Source organism: Rutidosis leptorrhynchoides, chromosome 8, assembly GCF_046630445.1.
Source record: "Rutidosis leptorrhynchoides isolate AG116_Rl617_1_P2 chromosome 8, CSIRO_AGI_Rlap_v1, whole genome shotgun sequence".
NCBI classification, from domain to species: Eukaryota; Viridiplantae; Streptophyta; class Magnoliopsida; order Asterales; family Asteraceae; genus Rutidosis; species Rutidosis leptorrhynchoides.
The window spans coordinates 263096357-263117207 of NC_092340.1; the positions used below are offsets into that span (position 1 = coordinate 263096357).

The 20851-nt window shown below is 35.3% G+C and overlaps 1 protein-coding gene across 1 annotated transcript; it reads left to right on the forward strand.

The window, feature by feature from the left end:
• Positions 1-319: 319 nt before the first annotated feature.
• Positions 320-3656, forward strand: LOC139861812 (3-oxoacyl-[acyl-carrier-protein] synthase I, chloroplastic-like). The gene is made up of 7 exons (XM_071850336.1): positions 320-790; positions 1684-2115; positions 2195-2368; positions 2822-2935; positions 3019-3120; positions 3292-3358; positions 3438-3656. The coding sequence occupies exons 1-7, from the start codon at positions 344-346 to the stop codon at positions 3503-3505; spliced, it is 1404 nt and encodes a 467-aa protein (XP_071706437.1). The 5' UTR covers positions 320-343; the 3' UTR covers positions 3506-3656.
• Positions 3657-20851: the final 17195 nt, after the last annotated feature.

Sequence of the window (20851 nt, forward strand, 5' to 3'; positions counted from 1 at the left end):
AACTTTTCATTCATATCTATATTCATTTTCATTTCGGTTCATCCATATCCGTATCCATATCCATTTAGATTGTCTATATCCACGAATAATCAGGTGAATCGGGTGAATATCCGGTGAATCGGTATCCATTATCTCATTCCAATTTACTTTCAAACAAGTTCATCTCTCGAAACACCATCACATGTAGGGTCGATAGACGGGGCCCAACCCTCCCAAGCTCCACTGCTGTCCATCAACTACTTTTTTTTGTTTATTTATACGAGTAGTTTTTTTTTTTAATTTTACACTTTCTAAAACACAAAATAACACCATCTTATTGTATCATCAATCTATAAACAAAACCATGCAAGCTAAAACCTTTATCCAAACCCAAATTTGGTTCTCCCCAAGTGACCCGTTCCGACTGGGACCCAATTCATCATCACCCATCAATGTTAAACCCCACCGCAGACTCACCGTAACAATGTCGGCAGTGGCAGCCCCGAAACGAGAAACGGACCCTAAAAAACGGGTTGTGATTACGGGTATGGGATTAGTTTCTGTATTTGGAAACGATGTTGAGACGTACTATGAGAAACTGTTAGCAGGGGAAAATGGGATTGGGTTGATTGATAGATTTGATACTTCAAAGTTTCCGACCCGAATTGGTGGACAGATTCATGGGTTTGAATCAGAAGGGTATATTGATAGAAAAAATGATAAAAGACTTGATGATAATATACGATATGGTATTGTTGCTGGTAAAAAAGCTCTTGAAAATGCTGATCTTGGTGGTGGTAAACACTCAAAGGTTGAAACTTTATATATTTTTGTTGATGTTTTAAAATTATAAAATAAATTGGTTTACTTAGACTACACGTTAAAGTGACTATGACGTAGAGACAAATTTGAAATTTTTGAGAGCTTTTGTGTGTTTTGACGGTGATGTGACAATGTCATCTTCTGATGGGTTATAATGGTGAATATCAAAATTTGAGTGTTAAATTTCTGTAAGAAGATTTGTCAAATTGTGATTGGGTGTCTAATATTAATTTCACCCCTCATTCTTGACTAATGCCCATGTACCGTCAATTTTGACGCCTCATTATAGGTGTTAAAATGGCCATGTAGGCCTTTGAAATTTCTACGTATTCGTAAAAAAAATACGCCCCGTAACTAAGTCTTATATAATTGTTGTACTGTGGATTCTATATTTTGTTGGAGTGTAAACCAAAGTCCCACTCGGTTTGAGGGATTTAGGTTCTAGGACTTATATTACAGGACATTTTGTTTGGGATATATCGATCCTAACATGCTTTTGGGGTTTCATCTTGCAACCATAGTAATGTGAAAGTTTTGGCCTTTTTTATATACATGTACATTATGATGACTAGTAAACATGGAAGCATAGTACAGAGAAATATAGTGGGTGTGAAATTTAGAGATAGTTTTTTTATATGTATTGTTTACAGATGAGATTGGAGACTGTTACTATTGACTATGTTGTGTGATAACTTATATACTCATATATGCATATATGATATGGGATTTTTGTTATTTATTTTGCAACTAGATTGTTGTTCTTATTGTTGAATGAACAGGACAGTTTGAAAAGTTTTCTAATTAAATCAATTATATATATATAATATATATAATTTTTACATGCAGATTAACAAATTGCGTGCTGGTGATTTTTACATGCAGATTAACAAATTGCGTGCTGGTGTGCTGCTCGGATCGGGTATCGGAGGTACTACTGTATTTTCTGATGGAGTCAAGAACCTAATCCAAAAGGGTTATAAACAAGTGACTCCTTTTTTCATTCCTTATTCGATAACAAACGCGCCTTCCGGCTTGCTAGCTATGGATCTTGGATTTATGGGACCAAATTACTCTATTTCAACCGCATGTGCAACTTCCAATTTTTGCTTTTTTGCTGCCGCTGAACATATTCGAACAGGGAAAGCTGATTTGATAGTTGCTGGTGGCACTGAAGCTCCCATTAATCCAGCTCTGTTGGCAGGTTTTATAGCGTGCAGAGCCCTCTCTACGAGAAACGATGATCCAAAAACGGCTTCTAGGCCTTGGGACCTAGATAGAGATGGTTTTGTCATAGGTGAAGGTGCTGGTGTTTTGGTATGTTCCATTTTTGTGAATTTACATCACCTTCCGGTTTTGACTTTTTCGGATGTAAAGAAATGTGTATTATTTGAAGGTGATGGAGAGCTTAGAACATGCAATAAAAAGGGATGCACCTATATTCGCCGAATATTTAGGAGGGGCTATAACCTGTGATGCTTATCATATGACAGACCCACGAACTGATGGGCTTGGTGTTTCTTCATGTATTTTAAGCACTTTTGAGGATGCTGGTGTATCTATGGAGGAGGTATATATATGATATAATTATGTGACATTCAAATTTGGTTACATAATTTATACATGATCATAAATTTAACCGGCGGAGACCGGAATGCATGTGGATGCTTCGTCACCACAAACTTCTCAAATAGGCCAATTATACTTTATTAAAGAAAGTGAATTAGTTGCCAACATCTCCTAATTATGTATGCTAGCATCCTTTAAATATGTGTGATGATTTGTACACTACCACTTTTTAGTCATAAACCATTAAACGAGTTTTAAAGTGTTGTGTTTTACAACATTTTAATGCACGTCTAATAGTGCACGGCTAAAAAAAAAATATCGTGTATGGATCACCTGCCTTTAAATATGAATAATAATTTGTATATGGAGTATATGAAATTTTTTATACTGATTTATTTTCTGTGAATTGTCTCCCTCATAAATTCTGGTTTCGCCTACCATATATATTTTCTAGGTTAATTACATAAACGCACATGGAACCTCAACACCGGCAGGTGATGTGGCCGAGATAAGAGCTATAAAGAAGGTAATTAAAAGTACACCAGAGATCAAAATGAACTCAACCAAGGTAAATCATCTTTATTGTCCTTCACTTTCTTATCAATTCCATATTTTCAGCATGATGAGTCACACGGTAATTTTACATTTCAGTCTATGATCGGACACTCCTTAGGTGCTGGTGGAGGTTTGGAAGCCATAGCTATTATCAAAGCTATTCAAACAGGATGGCTGCATCCAACCATAAATCAATTTGTATGTGCTACATTTTCAATAAATAACTTGTATATTTTTTTAAGGTGACAATTTGACATTTTGAATTATTTTTTGAGGTGACAATTTTCAATTTGTATGTGGTACATTTTCAATATATATTTTTGTGACCAATTTATGTGGATCATGGCTTGTTATGTTTTGTGTTTTTAGAACATAGATCCATCTGTTGACTTTGACACAGTTGCAAATCAAAAGCAGCAACACGAAATTAACGTTGGTGAGTTTCTTGTGATTTTACTACATCCATATCTATATAGTTTTCTTATTGCACTCACTTAATTTAATTTTATGTGCAGCCATATCTAATTCATTTGGTTTTGGTGGACACAATTCAGTGGTAGCATTCTCTGCGTTCAAACCTTGACCAATCTGTTAAAGCACTAGTTCTTGTTCTTCTTTATATGTTATGTTATCAAAATAACATTCGTTCTTCTTGTTTGATGTCATCACTTATTGAATTATCGTCGAAATTGACCGAGGAATATGCCGATGTACCGTTTCATGTATAAAAATATTTGGAAATTGGAATCTACCATTGTTTAATGATTTCTAAAAACTTGTAGCTTTGGATAAGTATAGTATTCTCTATTCATAATATTATACATTATACATAATGAACCCCTCATTTGAATGTAACAACATATTTCTTTATGTGTTCTTAGGTGCATATCATTACTTTCATAATTTTTCCTACTATTGTTGTATTAATGATGACAATAAGGCATCTAATGTATAAACCTTTTAGTTAAGGTAAAATGGGTTAAGTTATTTTGACCCACTTTTGGTTAATGTTTTATAAATTGCACACTTATATTTAAAAATATAATTAAATTGTTATGATTCAACTGTACCACTGATTCGGCCATTGTATCTTGAAAATGACGACGAATCTATTTAGAAGGAATTATATTAAATACGGGCCTCAGCTCAGTATGTGTTGATGATTACGTTTTTATTAAACTGGAACCATTTCCTATGATGAAGTCTTGTGTAGTTGTAAAGAGTGAATTTGTGCTAACGTTACAGTGTTGACGTGTGGATTTCAATGGTTGTATTGTGGAAGAGTGTCGTGGGATGCGGTAAAATGTGTGATTGGTAGTTGAGTGAAAAAAAAATTAAATTAAAACTCAACCAATAAAAAAAATTGCATACTACCACCCTCAAGTTTTTTTTAGGGTTTACACGCCCCATAAGGTGTAGTGACCCGAACTTTTCCATGTTTATATATATATTAAATGAAATTGTTATTTACATGATTAAGTGTTTCTAACATGTTAAGCAATCAAACTTGTTAAGACTTGATTAATTGAAATATGTTTCATATAGACAATTGACCACCCAAGTTGACCGGTGATTCACGAACGTTAAAACTTGTAAAAACTATATGATGACATATATATGGATATATATATAGTTAACATGATACTATAATAAGTAAACATATCATTAAGTATATTAACAATGAACTATACATGTAAAAACAAGACTACTAACTTAATGATTTTTAAACGAGACGTATATGTAACGATTATCGTTGTAAAGACATTTAATGTATATATATCATATTAAGAGATGTTCATACATGATAATATCATGATAATATAATAATTTAAAATCTCATTTGATATTATAAACATTGGGTTAACAACATTTAACAAGATCGTTAACCTAAAGGTTTCAAAACAACACTTACATGTAACGACTAACGATGACTTAACGACTCAGTTAAAATGTATATACATGTAGTGTTTTAATATGTATTTATAAACTTTTGTAAGACTTCAATACACTTATCAAAATACTTCTACTTAACAAAAATGCTTACAATTACATCCTCGTTCAGTTTCATCAACAATTCTACTCGTATGCACCCGTATTCGTACTCGTACAATACACAGCTTTTAGATGTATGTACTATTGGTATATACACTCTAATGATCAGCTCTTAGCAGCCCATGTGAGTCACCTAACACATGTGGGAACCATCATTTGGCAACTAGCATGAAATATCTTATAAAATTACAAAAATATGAGTAATCATTCATGACTTATTTACATGAAAACAAAATTACATATCCTTTATATCTAATCCATACACCAACGACCAAAAACACCTACAAACACTTTCATTCTTCAATTTTCTTCATCTAATTGATCTCTCTCAAGTTCTATCTTCAAGTTCTAAGTGTTCTTCATATATTCTACAAGTTCTAGTTACATAAAATCAAGAATACTTTCAAGTTTGCTAGCTCACTTCCAATCTTGTCAGGTGATCATCCAACCTCAAGAAATCTTTGTTTCTTACAGTAGGTTATCATTCTAATACAAGGTAATAATCATATTCAAACTTTGGTTCAATTTCTATAACTATAACAATCTTATTTCAAGTGATGATCTTACTTGAACTTGTTTTCGTGTCATGATTCTGCTTCAAGAACTTCGAGCCATCCAAGGATCCGTTGAAGCTAGATCCATTTTTCTATTTTCCAGTAGGTTTATCCAAGGAACTTAAGGTAGTAATGATGTTCATAACATCATTCGATTCATACATATAAAGCTATCTTATTCGAAGGTTTAAACTTGTAATCACTAGAACATAGTTTAGTTAATTCTAAACTTGTTCGCAAACAAAAGTTAATCCTTCTAACTTGACTTTTAAAATCAACTAAACACATGTTCTATATCTATATGATATGCTAACTTAATGATTTAAAACCTGGAAACACGAAAAACACCGTAAAACCGGATTTACGCCGTCGTAGTAACACCGCGGGCTGTTTTGGGTTAGTTAATTAAAAACTATGATAAACTTTGATTTAAAAGTTTTTATTCTGAGAAAATGATTTTTATTATGAACATGAAACTATATCCAAAAATTATGGTTAAACTCAAAGTGGAAGTATGTTTTCTAAAATGGTCATCTAGACGTCGTTCTTTCGACTGAAATGACTACCTTTACAAAAACGACTTGTAACTTATTGTTCCGACTATAAACCTATACTTTTTCTGTTTAGATTCATAAAATAGAGTTCAATATGAAACCATAGCAATTTGATTCACTCAAAACGGATTTAAAATGAAGAAGTTATGGATAAAACAAGATTGGATAATTTTTCTCATTTTAGCTACGTGAAAATTGGTAACAAATCTATTCCAACCATAACTTAATCAACTTGTATTGTATATTATGTAATCTTGAGATACCATAGATACGTATACAATGTTTCAGCCTATCATGTCGACACATCTATATATATTTCGGAACAACCATAGACACTCTATATGTGAATGTTGGAGTTAGCTATACAGGGTTGAGGTTGATTCCAAAATATATATAGTTTGAGTTGTGATCAATACTGAGATACGTATACACTGGGTCGTGGATTGATTCAAGATAATATTTATCGATTTATTTCTGTACATCTAACTGTGGACAACTAGTTGTAGGTTACTAACGAGGACAGCTGACTTAATAAACTTAAACCATCAAAATATATTAAAAGTGTTGTAAATATATTTTGAACATACTTTGATATATATGTATATATTGTTATAGGTTCGTGAATCAACCAGTGGCCAAGTCTTACTTCCTGACGAAGTAAAAATCTGTGAAAGTGAGTTATAGTCCCACTTTTAAAATCTAATATTTTTGAGATGAGAATACATGCAGGTTTTATAAATGATTTACAAAATAGACACAAGTACGTGAAACTACATTCTATGGTTGAATTATCGAAATCGAATATGCCCCTTTTTATTAAGTCTGGTAATCTAAGAATTAGGGAACAGACACCCTAATTGACGCGAATCCTAAAGATAGATCTATTGGGCCTAACAAACCCCATCCAAAGTACCGGATGCTTTAGTACTTCGAAATTTATATCATATCCGAAGGGTGTCCCAGAATGATGGGGATATTCTTATATATGCATCTTGTTAATGTCGGTTACCAGGTGTTCACCATATGAATGATTTTTATCTCTATGTATGGGATGTGTATTGAAATATGAAATCTTGTGGTCTATTATTATGATTTGATATATATAGGTTAAACCTATAACTCACCAACATTTTTGTTGACGTTTTAAGCATGTTTATTCTCAGTTGATTATTAAGAGCTTCCGCTGTCGCATACTTAAATAAGGACGAGATTTGGAGTCCATGCTTGTATGATATTGTGTAAAAACTGCATTCAAGAAACTTATTTTGTTGTAACATATTTGTATTTTAAACCATTATGTAATGGTCGTGTGTAAACAGGATATTTTAGATTATCATTATTTGATAATCTACGTAAAGCTTTTTAAACCTTTATTGATGAAATAAAGGTTATGGTTTGTTTTAAAATGAATGCAGTCTTTGAAAAACGTCTCATATAGAGGTCAAAACCTCGCAACGAAATCAATTAATATGGAACGTTTTTAATCAATAAGAACGGGACATTTCAGTTGGTATCCGAGCGTTGGTCTTAGAGAACCAGAATTTTGCATTAGTGTGTCTTATCGAGTTTGTTAGGATGCATTAGTGAGTCTGGACTTCGACCGTGTTTACTTGAAAAATGATTGCTTAACAAATTTTGTTGGAAACTATATATTTTTAACATGTGAATATTATGTGATATATTAATCTCTTAACGTGTTTGATATTATGTGATAGATTTCTACCTCTAGAACAAGTCCCATTGACTCACCTAATAATAATGAAGAGTCGAATGTAAATTGGAATGATTCGTGGACTGATTCACAAGTTCCCGAAGAGGAACCGGAAGAAGAGTCGGAACCGGAAGAAGAATCGGAACCGGAAGAAGAATCGGAACCGGAAGAAGAACCAGTGGAGGAAATAATAAAAGGGTTAAGTAGAAGAAAATCCTCAACCAACCGACCAAAGTTAATTATGGTCAACGGTGTTTCCGCCAAGGAAGCAAAATATTGGGAGGATTACCAATTCTCCGATGAATCGGATCCCGACGAGGATTCCGATGATGTTATAGAAATTACCCCAACTGAATTTAAAAAGGCAAAAGAGAACAATAAGGGAAAGGGCATAAAAATAGAGAAATCTAATTTCAACCCCGATGAACTTTATATGTATCGTCAACCCCCGAAGTCCTTAAGTTGTAACAATGACCCGGGAACCTCTAAACCACCAGGTTTTTCTAAACCAATGTGGAAAACGACGGCTCGTATTAGGGGAACATCATATATCCCTAGAAACTTGGCAAAACGAATCAAAACCGAAGAAGAAGAAACAAACGAGTCGGAATAAGATAGTTGTATTCGTGTGGTGTAATATATGTAATATAGTGTGCTTATGCTTTATGATATATTTAAAAATTGCTTGTATTAATAAGTATTTTTTTTTATGAATCTAACTCTTGTCAATTTTACAGTATAAAAACACAAAATGGATAGACAACCCAATATTTTAAGAGACCTACCCGGAGACATGATTGATGAAATCTTGTCTAGAGTCGGTCAGAATTCTTCGGCACAACTATTTAAGGCGAGATCAGTTTGTAAGACATTCGAAGAACGTTCCAAGAATGCCTTGGTTTATAAAAGGCTTTCGTTCGAAAGATGGGGGATATCACATTGGGAAATCCATAAGTTACGATGTGTTTACTTTGACGCATATATTGCGGGGAACCCAAATGCTATTTTACGCAATGGGTTAAGAAATTATTTTGACTTAATATATCCGAATATTGGACTTCGTGATTTAGAAAAAGCGGCTAACATGCAACATAAAGAAGCATGTTATGCTTACGGATTAGTAATATTCGCTTCTCACCAAAGTGAGAACAAGAACATCGGGCTACAACTATTAAACAAAACATTCCCACAAGTGACGGAGTCGGTAATTGGGGTAAGAAATGAGGTTTTTAGATTGTTACGGGACTGTTGGACATTACGTAACCCTCGTCCCTTTGACGACATTACAACACGCTGTCTTATCAACGGCCATAACGGTTATGTTCCACAAGACCAAGGATGGGAAGTAGTCCTAGTAAAACCAGAATGCATGACTTGTTTCTGGACGTATGAATTACGTGTCTTTATTGCCTTTGCTGAACGACTTGTGTACTAGCTAGAATTATCTTCACAACCATCTTGTATCAAATTTATTGTGTGCTATATTTCATGCTATATGTAAAATAAGCGGTATTGTAAGTTTGTAAAATATTGTGTAAAAGTTTGAACGCGAAATATTATTATAATCAGTTTTTCATATAGAATTGTAGTAGTTGAATTGTATATTAGCTACTAAGTATGAACTTAACGGGTAGGTACTACCCAAATTTAAACTTATAAAACGCTAATATGAAGAAAAAGCTTTTATAAATGAGTTCATATTATGCTACGAAATACTATTAACTACTCTTAATATTCTGTATGATTAACTTGTTCCATTTGACTATTTTGAAGGAAATGGCACCGACTACTCGACACACCGTGAATATGAATGAAGAGGAATTCCGTACTTTTCTAGCTTCAAACATAGCCGCAGTACAGGCTGCGCTACATACCAACAATAACCTTGGATCTAGCAGTACAGGAAATCGTGTAGGATGCACCTACAAAGAATTCACTGCCTGCAAACCTTTGGAATTTGATGGAACCGAAGGACCGATCGGATTGAAACGGTGGACCGAGAAGGTCGAATCGGTGTTTGCCATAAGTAAGTGTACTGAAGAGGACAAAGTGAAGTACGCTACGCATACCTTCACAGGTTCTGCTAACGCATGGTGGAATACCTATCTAGAGCAAATGGGACAAGACGATGCGTACGCACTACCGTGGTCAGCATTCAAGCACTTGATGAACGAGAAGTACCGTCCCAGAACCGAGGTCAATAAGCTCAAGACAGAACTTAGAGGGTTACGAACCCAAAGATTTGATATTACCACGTACGAAAGACGATTCACAGAATTGTGCCTATTGTGTCCGGGAGCATTCGAAGATGAGGAAGAGAAGATCGACGCGTTTGTGAAAGGATTACCGGAAAGAATCCAAGAAGATATAAGTTCACACGAGCCCGCCTCCATACAACAAGCATGTAGAATGGCTCACAAACTAGTGAACCAGATTGAAGAAAGAATTAAAGAACAGACTGCTGAAGAGGCCAATGTGAAGCAAGTCAAAAGAAAGTAGGAGGAAAACGGTGATAAGAATCACCAATACAACAACAACAGCAATTACAACAATAATCGCAACAATTATCCCAATAATCGCAACATCAATCGCAACTACAACAAATGGCCCAACAACAACAACAACAACAACAACAACAACAGCAACTACAACAATCATCCCAACAATAATAATAACCGCAACAACAACAACAATCAGAAGCAGCTATGCCAAAGGTGTGAAAAGTATCACTCGGGGTTCTGCACTAAATTTTGCAACAAGTGTAAAAGAAATGGTCATAGCGCGGCGAAGTGTGAGGTCTACGGACCAGGGGTTAATAGAACGAAAGGAACAAATGGTGTCGGAACGAGTAATGGCGGAGCAAGTAGTGTCGGAGCAAGTTATGCCAATGTAGTTTGTTATAAATGTGGAAAACCAGGCCACATTATTAGAAATTGCCCGAACCAGGAGAACACGAATGGACAAGGCCGCGGAAGAGTTTTCAATATTAATGCGGCAGAGGCACAGGAAGACCCGGAGCTTGTTACGGGTACGTTTCTTATTGACAATAAATCTGCTTACATTTTATTTGATTCGGGTGCAGATAGAAGCTATATGAGTAGAGATTTTTGTGCTAAATTAAGTTGTCCATTGACGCCTTTGGATAGTAAATTTTTACTCGAATTAGAAAATGGTAAATTAATTTCAGCAGATAATATATGTCGGAATCGAGAAATTAAACTGGTTAGCGAAACATTTAAGATTGATTTGATACCAGTAGAGTTAGGGAGTTTTGATGTGATAATCGGTATGGACTAGTTGAAAGAAGTGAAAGCAGAGATCGTTTGTTACGAAAATGCAATTCGCATTATACGAGAAAAAGGAAAACCCTTAATGGTGTACGGAGAAAAGGGCAACACGAAGCTACATCTTATTAGTAATTTGAAGGCACAAAAACTAATAAGAAAAGGTTGCTATGTTGTTCTAGCACACGTCGAGAAAGTACAAACTGAAGAAAAGAGCATCAATGATGTTCCCATTGCAAAAGAATTTCCCGATGTATTTCCGAAAGAATTACTGGGATTACCCCCACATCGATCCGTTGAATTTCAAATAGATCTTGTACCAGGAGCTGCACCAATAGCTCGTGCTCCCTACAGACTCGCACCCAGCGAGATGAAACAACTGCAAAGCCAATTACAAGAACTTTTAGAGCGTGGTTTCATTCGACCAAGCACATCACCGTGGGGAGCTCCTGTTTTGTTTGTCAAGAAGAAAGATGGTACATTCAGGTTGTGTATCGACTACCGAGAGTTGAACAAACTTACCATCAAGAACCGCTACCCACTACCGAGAATCGACGACTTATTTGATCAACTACAAGGCTCGTCTGTTTATTCAAAGATTGACTTACATTCCGGGCATCATCAAATGCGGGTGAAAGAAGATGATATTCCAAAGACTGCTTTTAGAACACGTTACGGTCATTACGAGTTTATGGTCATGCCGTTTGGTTTAACTAATGCACCAGCTGTGTTCATGGACCTTATGAACCGAGTGTGTGGACCATACCTTGACAAGTTTGTCATTGTTTTCATTGATGACATACTTATTTACTCAAAGAATGACCAAGAACACGGTGAACATTTGAGAAAGGTGTTAGAAGTATTGAGGAAGGAAGAATTGTACGCTAAGTTTTCAAAGTGTGCATTTTGGTTGGAAGAATTTCAATTCCTCGGTCACATAGTGAACAAAGAAGGTATTAAGGTGGATCCGGCAAAGATAGAAACTGTTGAAAAGTGGGAAACCCCGAAAACTCCGAAACACATACGCCAGTTTTTAGGACTAGCTGGTTACTACAGAAGGTTCATCCAAGACTTTTCCAGAATAGCAAAACCCTTGACTGCATTAACGCATAAAGGGAAGAAATTTGAATGGAATGATGAACACGAGAAAGCGTTTCAGTTATTGAAGAAAAAGCTAACTACGGCACCTATATTGTCATTGCCTGAAGGGAATGATGATTTTGTGATTTATTGTGACGCATCAAAGCAAGGTCTCGGTTGTGTATTAATGCAACGAACGAAGGTGATTGCTTATGCGTCTAGACAATTGAAGATTCACGAACAAAATTATATGACGCATGATTTGGAATTAGGCGCGGTTGTTTTTGCATTAAAGACTTTGAGGCACTACTTATATGGGGTCAAAAGTATTATATATACCGACCACAAAAGTCTTCAACACATATTTAATCAGAAACAACTGAATATGAGGCAGCGTAGGTGGATTGAATTATTGAATGATTACGGCTTTGAGATTCGTTATCACCCGGGGAAGGCAAATGTGGTAGCCGATGCCTTGAGCAGGAAGGATAGAGAACCCATTCGAGTAAAATCTATGAATATAATGATTCATAATAACCTTACTACTCAAATAAAGGAGGCGCAACAAGGAGTTTTAAAAGAGGGAAATTTAAAGGATGAAATACCTAAAGGATCGGAGAAGCATCTTAATATTCGGGAAGACGGAACCCGGTATAGGGCTGAAAGGATTTGGGTACCAAAATTTGGAGATATGAGAGAAATGGTACTTAGAGAAGCTCATAAAACCAGATACTCAATACATCCTGGAACGGGGAAGATGTACAAGGATCTCAAGAAACATTTTTGGTGGCCGGGTATGAAAGCCGATGTTGCTAAATACGTAGGAGAATGTTTGACGTGTTCTAAGGTCAAAGCTGAGCATCAGAAACCATCAGGTCTACTTCAACAACCCGAAATCCCGGAATGGAAATGGGAAAACATTACCATAGATTTCATCACTAAATTGCCAAGGACTGCAAGTGGTTTTGATACTATTTGGGTAATAGTTGATCGTCTCACCAAATCAGCACACTTCCTGCCAATAAGAGAAGATGACAAGATGGAGAAGTTAGCACGACTGTATTTGAAGGAAGTCGTCTCCAGACATGGAATACCAATCTCTATTATCTCTGATAGGGATGGCAGATTTATTTCAAGATTCTGGCAGACATTACAGCAAGCATTAGGAACTCGTCTAGACATGAGTACTGCCTATCATCCACAAACTGATGGGCAGAGCGAAAGGACGATACAAATGCTTGAAGACATGCTACGAGCATGTGTTATTGATTTCGGAAACAGTTGGGATCGACATCTACCATTAACAGAATTTTCCTACAACAACAGCTACCATTCAAGCATTGAGATGGCGCCGTTTGAAGCACTTTATGGTAGAAAGTGCAGGTCTCCAATTTGTTGGAGTGAAGTGGGGGATAGACAGATTACGGGTTCGGAGATAATACAAGAAACTACCGAGAAGATCATCCAAATTCAACAACGGTTGAAAACCGCCCAAAGTCGACAAAAGAGCTACGCTGACATTAAAAGAAAAGATATAGAATTTGAAATTGGAGAGATGGTCATGCTTAAAGTTGCACCTTGGAAAGGCGTTGTTCGATTTGGTAAACGAGGGAAATTAAATCCAAGGTATATTGGACCATTCAAGATTATTGATCGTGTCGGACCAGTAGCTTACCGACTTGAGTTACCTCAAAAACTCGCGGCTGTACATAACACTTTCCACGTCTCGAATTTGAAGAAATGTTTTGCTAAAGAAGATCTCACTATTCCGTTAGATGAAATCCAAATCAACAAAAAACTTCAATTTATCGAAGAACCCGTCGAAATAATGGATCGTGAGGTTAAAAGACTTAAGCAAAACAAGATACCAATTGTTAAGGTTCGATGGAATGCTCGTAGAGGACCCGAGTTCACCTGGGAACGAGAAGATCAGATGAAGAAGAAATACCCGCATTTATTTCCAGAAGATACGTCAACACCTCCAACTGCTTAAAATTTCGGGACGAAATTTATTTAACGGGTAGGTACTGTAATGACCCGAACTTTTCCATGTTTATATATATATATTAAATGAAATTGTTATTTACATGATTAAGTGTTTCCAATATTTTAAGCAATCAAACTTGTTAAGAGTTGATTAATTGAAATATGTTTCATATAGACAATTGACCACCCAAGTTGACCGGTGATTCACGAACGTTAAAACTTGTAAAAACTATATGATGACATATATATGGATATATATATATAGTTAACATGATACTATAATAAGTAAACATATCATTAAGTATATTAACAATGAACTATACATGTAAAAACAAGACTACTAACTTAATGATTTTTAAACGAGACGTATATGTAACGATTATCGTTGTAAAGACATTTAATGTATATATATCATATTAAGAGATGTTCATACATGATAATATCATGATAATATAATAATTTAAAATCTCATTTGATATTATAAACATTGGGTTAACAACATTTAACAAGATCGTTAACCTAAAGGTTTCAAAACAACACTTACATGTAACGACTAACGATGACTTAACGACTCAGTTAAAATGTATATACATGTAGTGTTTTAATATGTATTTATACACTTTTGTAAGACTTCAATACACTTATCAAAATACTTCTACTTAACAAAAATGCTTACAATTACATCCTCGTTCAGTTTCATCAACAATTCTACTCGTATGCACCCGTATTCGTACTCGTACAATACACAGCTTTTAGATGTATGTACCATTGGTATATACACTCCAATGATCAGCTCTTAGCAGCCCATGTGAGTCACCTAACACATGTGGGAACCATCATTTGGCAACTAGCATGAAATATCTCATAAAATTACAAAAATATGAGTAATCATTCATGACTTATTTACATGAAAACAAAATTACATATCCTTTATATCTAATCCATACACCAACGACCAAAAATACCTACAAACACTTTCATTCTTCAATTTTCTTCATATAATTGATCTCTCTCAAGTTCTATCTTCAAGTTCTAAGTGTTCTTCATATATTCTACAAGTTCTAGTTACATAAAATCAAGAATACTTTCAAGTTTGCTAGCTCACTTCCAATCTTGTAAGGTGATCATCCAACCTCAAGAAATCTTTGTTTATTACAGTAGGTTATCATTCTAATACAAGGTAATAATCATATTCAAACTTTGGTTCAATTTCTATAACTATAACAATCTTATTTCAAGTGATGATCTTACTTGAACTTGTTTTCGTGTCATGATTCTGCTTCAAGAACTTCGAGCCATCCAAGGATCCGTTGAAGCTAGATCCATTTTTCTCTTTTCCAGGAGGTTTATCTAAGAAACTTAAGGTAGTAATGATGTTCATAACATCATTCGATTCATACATATAAAGCTATCTTATTCGAAGGTTTAAACTTGTAATCACTAGAACATAGTTTAGTTAATTCTAAACTTGTTAGCAAACAAAAGTTAATCCTTCTAACTTGACTTTTAAAATCAACTAAACACATGTTCTATATCTATATGATATGCTAACTTAATGATTTAAAACCTGGAAACACGAAAAACACCGTAAAACCGGATTTACGCCGTCGTAGTAACACCGCGGGCTGTTTTGGGTTAGTTAATTAAAAACTATGATAAACTTTGATTTAAAAGTTGTTATTCTGAGAAAATGATTTTTATTATGAACATGAAACTATATCCAAAAATTATGGTTAAACTCAAAGTGGAAGTATGTTTTCTAAAATGGTCATCTAGACGTCGTTCTTTCGACTGAAATGACTACCTTTACAAAAATGACTTGTAACTTATTTTTCTGACTATAAACCTATACTTTTCTGTTTAGATTCATAAAATAGAGTTCAATATGAAACCATAGCAATTTGATTCACTCAAAACGGATTTAAAATGAAGAAGTTATGGGTAAAACAAGATTGGATAATTTTTCTCATTTTAGCTACGTGAAAATTGGTAACAAATCTATTCCAACCATAACTTAATCAACTTGTATTGTATATTATGTAATCTTGAGATACCATAGACACGTATACAATGTTTTGACCTATCATGTCGACACATCTATATATATTTCGGAACAACCATAGACACTCTATATGTGAATGTTGGAGTTAGCTATACAGGGTTGAGGTTGATTCCAAAATATATATAGTTTGAGTTGTGATCAATACTGAGATACGTATACACTGGGTCGTGGATTGATTCAAGATAATATTTATCGATTTATTTCTGTACATCTAACTGTGGACAACTAGTTGTAGGTTACTAACGAGGACAGCTGACTTAATAAACTTAAACCATCAAAATATATTAAAAGTGTTGTAAATATATTTTGAACATACTTTGATATATATGTATATATTGTTATAGGTTCGTGAATCAACCAGTTGCCAAGTCTTACTTCCCGACGAAGTAAAAATCTGTGAAAGTGAGTTATAGTCCCACTTTTAAAATCTAATATTTTTGGGATGAGAATACATGCAGGTTTTATAAATGATTTACAAAATAGACACAAGTACGTGAAACTACATTCTATGGTTGAATTATCGAAATCGAATATGCCCCTTTTTATTAAGTCTGGTAATCTAAGAATTAGGGAACAGACACCCTAATTGACGCGAATCCTAAAGATAGATCTATTGGGCCTAACAAACCCCATCCAAAGTACCGGATGCTTTAGTACTTTGAAATTTATATCATATTCGAAGGGTGTCCCGGAATGATGGGGATATTCTTATATATGCATCTTGTTAATGTCGGTTACCAGGTGTTCACCATATGAATGATTTTTATCTCTATGTATGGGATGTGTATTGAAATATGAAATCTTGTGGTCTATTATTATGATTTGATATATATAGGTTAAACCTATAACTCACCAACATTTTTGTTGATGTTTTAAGCATGTTTATTCTCAGTTGATTATTAAGAGCTTCCGCTGTCGCATACTTAAATAAGGACGAGATTTGGAGTCCATGCTTGTATGATATTGTGTAAAAACTGCATTCAAGAAACTTATTTTGTTGTAACATATTTGTATTGTAAACCATTATGTAATGGTCGTGTGTAAACAGGATATTTTAGATTATCATTATTTGATAATCTACGTAAAGCTTTTTAAACCTTTATTGATGAAATAAAGGTTATGGTTTGTTTTAAAAATGAATGCAGTCTTTGAAAAACGTCTCATATAGAGGTCAAAACCTCGCAACGAAATCAATTAATATGGAACGTTTTTAATCAATAAGAACGGGACATTTCATAAGGCATGTTTCCCACATGTCATACAACGGAAGGAGCCCAACAACCATATGATATCGTCTAAGATTTATGTTAGTTGGCCAAACTTTAATTGTGGATCTGGGTTTGTGAGGATTTCTATAATCGTCAATAATTAGGCTTGCGTTAACTTCGGCCAATGACTGACTGCTTCGTTTGGCATAGGCGCATGGCTGGTCTATCTATTGCTGCTCAAAAACAAAACTTGAAAAATGTTGTTGCGGCTGAAGAAAAGGTTAAAGGCAGTGGTTTAAACTCCGATGCCATTAATGGTGTAACGTGTAAGTAACTAGAGGGAGGTGAATAGTTACTTAATGGTTTTTTAAAACTTTTTTTGAAATATTTGAAAATCAAATCATAAGTTTCAAGTGTGGAAGCGTTTGTGTTTGTTAATGCAAGTATGTAAAGAATGTAAAGTGCACAAACACAAAGATTTATAGTAGTTCGGGTGGATGTTAACTAATCCACCTTAATCCACTCCCCGATTCACTAATCGGGAGTTAGCTTCACTAAGCATTTCTCCAAACCCGATGGAGATCCGTTTACACCAAATGATCTTCAATAAGCCACACCAACACTACTTCTAGATCACACTCGTCTTCACCTTGTACAAGCATCAATTTTCCAATGCAAATATGAACAACTCCCTAGTTCCCTTTAAGAAGGAAGAAGAATCACTAGAGAACATGATGTTCTACTAACTCAATCTCTCCTAGTTCTTCAATAGGTCACACCAACCTTACTTAGATCAAACTTGTCTTTACTATGAACGAGTATTAATTCCCAATGGAATTAATCAACTTCCTAGATCCCTTTAAGGAAGTTGAATCTCTAAGTAAGATGGTGTTTCCTATCACAAGAATTATTTAACTTCCTTGACCCCCTAAGGAAGTATCCCACAAAGTAAACTTAAAGATACAAATGATATGCATGAAGTTTACAATGTAATTTGATCAATCCATAATTAATGAGTTACTTAATTACGGATTGAGTGCAATGAGATTAGGATGGAGGATGGGATGTTTGATGATTATTTTGGTCCCCGATGATCGTCTTTCACTTTATCAATCAAGTGATCAACCACCCCGACCCAGTCTTGATTGTCAATTAGCATAATTCACCTTAGCACAATGTGGAAATTCCTTGGGCAAGGTCACAAGTGAAAATCACAAAAGGCTTGGGCAAATGGCAGAGAATCAACAACCCATAAATGAGAGGCCAAGCTCTCTATTTATAGTATTCGAATTATCCGTGGTCTGCGAATTGTTTATCTATTCGCAAAAACTTAGCGAAATATCCCGCAGTCTTTTATTAGCGCGGAAACTGATCCGCTATCTTTATTTTTAGCAAATATTCCAAGCCTTTCGACTATACTTCGCGTTACTTCTGCCTTTAACCTTTAGTAAATAAAATATACATATACAATGCTATGTATATGATCAAGTCCCCCCAGTTTATTATGATACATCTTGCGAAGTAAATATATCATGATAAACTCTTAAAAATTTGCAGTTATTCATGACCGCTATCGGCATTATAATATTTTCGCAATGCCTTTGTTACCGTTACAGCAAACAAAGTTACCGTTTGTATTCGTTAGCGAAAATATTACCGTTTAAACCAGCATAACGGACACTTAAACACAATTGATTAGCACTCTTACTTCCTCTATATATATCGGTGTCCATTATTACGAATTTCCCACTCGCTACTTCGAAACATATCGCAATTAAACAAATATTCATTCCACCTGTGCCACTACTTTCTTACTCGTAACTTCTATTCAATCAATAATGAAGATCGACGAAGTTGATAGCAAGGTTAACCCAAAAGCCTTGATCACGAAGTTATTAACAAGCCCGGAGGCTAAATCGACGGCGTTAAAAGAAAAGCAAACAATTCCGGTCGTCAACTTGACCTCTAAATCTCCTCTTATCAAGCCGAGCTCCACCAAAAGACCGTACCAGACACCGCCATCCTCACAGAGTAAAAAATTAAAGCAACCCGACACCACTCTTTACGATAATCTGATTATATCGGATTATGAAGGGGATCAGCAAACGGGTAAGTCCTGAACATTATCGCATAATTAATACTCATATTTTTATGCGTATCTTATAATTTTCATATTTTTGCAGGCGGTTCCACTGGTGACCCCATTTTTGCAAGCCCAAACACTCTTGACCAAATCACAGAGATGTTCCGCACTCTACCCGACTTTTATGGGGTGAGGATTGACGGTTTATTGGGATACACTTATGCCTCTTCTCTTGCAGCACTGGATCAGCGTCAACAAATGAATATGGCAATCCCAGGCGAGCTTCGCCGCGAATTTTCAAAACTTTCTGCGCTTGCTGTGCATAACTATTTTGTGCAGAATTTCTACATGTCCTTCAATTCTGCTTATGACATGATCTGCCGCCAAGAACAATTCTTTAATGTTCTTGAGGCTGAAAAAGCAAAGTATCACACCGAGAAGGCCAAAGCTGCGGACAGCGAAAAATGCTGCGTTGAGCTCTCTTACGAACTCACCGCAGCAAAAACCACCGGTGATGACTTAAAACAACAGGTTTCTACTGCGGCTGAGAAAGAAAACAATTTTCAGGCCACTATTAAAGCGCTGGCAGAGGATGTGGTGAAGCTAACGGCAGAGCGGGACAGCACTCTAGCTTCTAAAGCTTCTGCGGAGCTTGAGTTCACAAGCTCCGCCAACATCTCCCCGAATTGGCTAGGAAAATTCTCAACTCCAAGCCTGTTTCTGCGAATTTTTCAACGTTCACTGTTGCGTTAAAACTACACGAGAGGGTAGAGTTCATGGATCAGATTGCCATCAACTGCCCATTGCCAGAACCACTACCAACTGCAATAGCTGATTGCCTTTGTTCGTTAGAAGAGGCACAATCAGCATTTTCTGTCGCTCAAGAAGGCATAGTCGAAATTCCCCTCCCTAAGATAACAGCAATAAGCGAGCAGGAGGGTGTCACTGCAGATGAAATCATCAAGCTTGACTTATCCAAGGAATAGAATTTTGCTTTGTATAACAGCGCGCAGCTGCCTCTGCATCATTATTAATAAAAATTTTGCTGTTCTTATATTTGCAAGTACTTTTATTTATATAGCCCTTTCATCAATTAATATTCATAACATGGACTTGTCCTTTGCAATTTCCAATTTTTATTATCGTGCACATAATAAGTCTGTACTTTTATGAAACAATCTGTATGCATGTATATTTATACGTTATGAATCTTCTAAGTCCGCCGAAGCGATCCTTAGGCAATCAATTAGCATTGCGAAGCATCTAAGTATTGGCAAAATCAAATACTTAGGATTTTAAGTTCCTTTCGCAATAGTTATTTTCTGCGAAAGTGGGCAATTTCATCACTTCGCCAT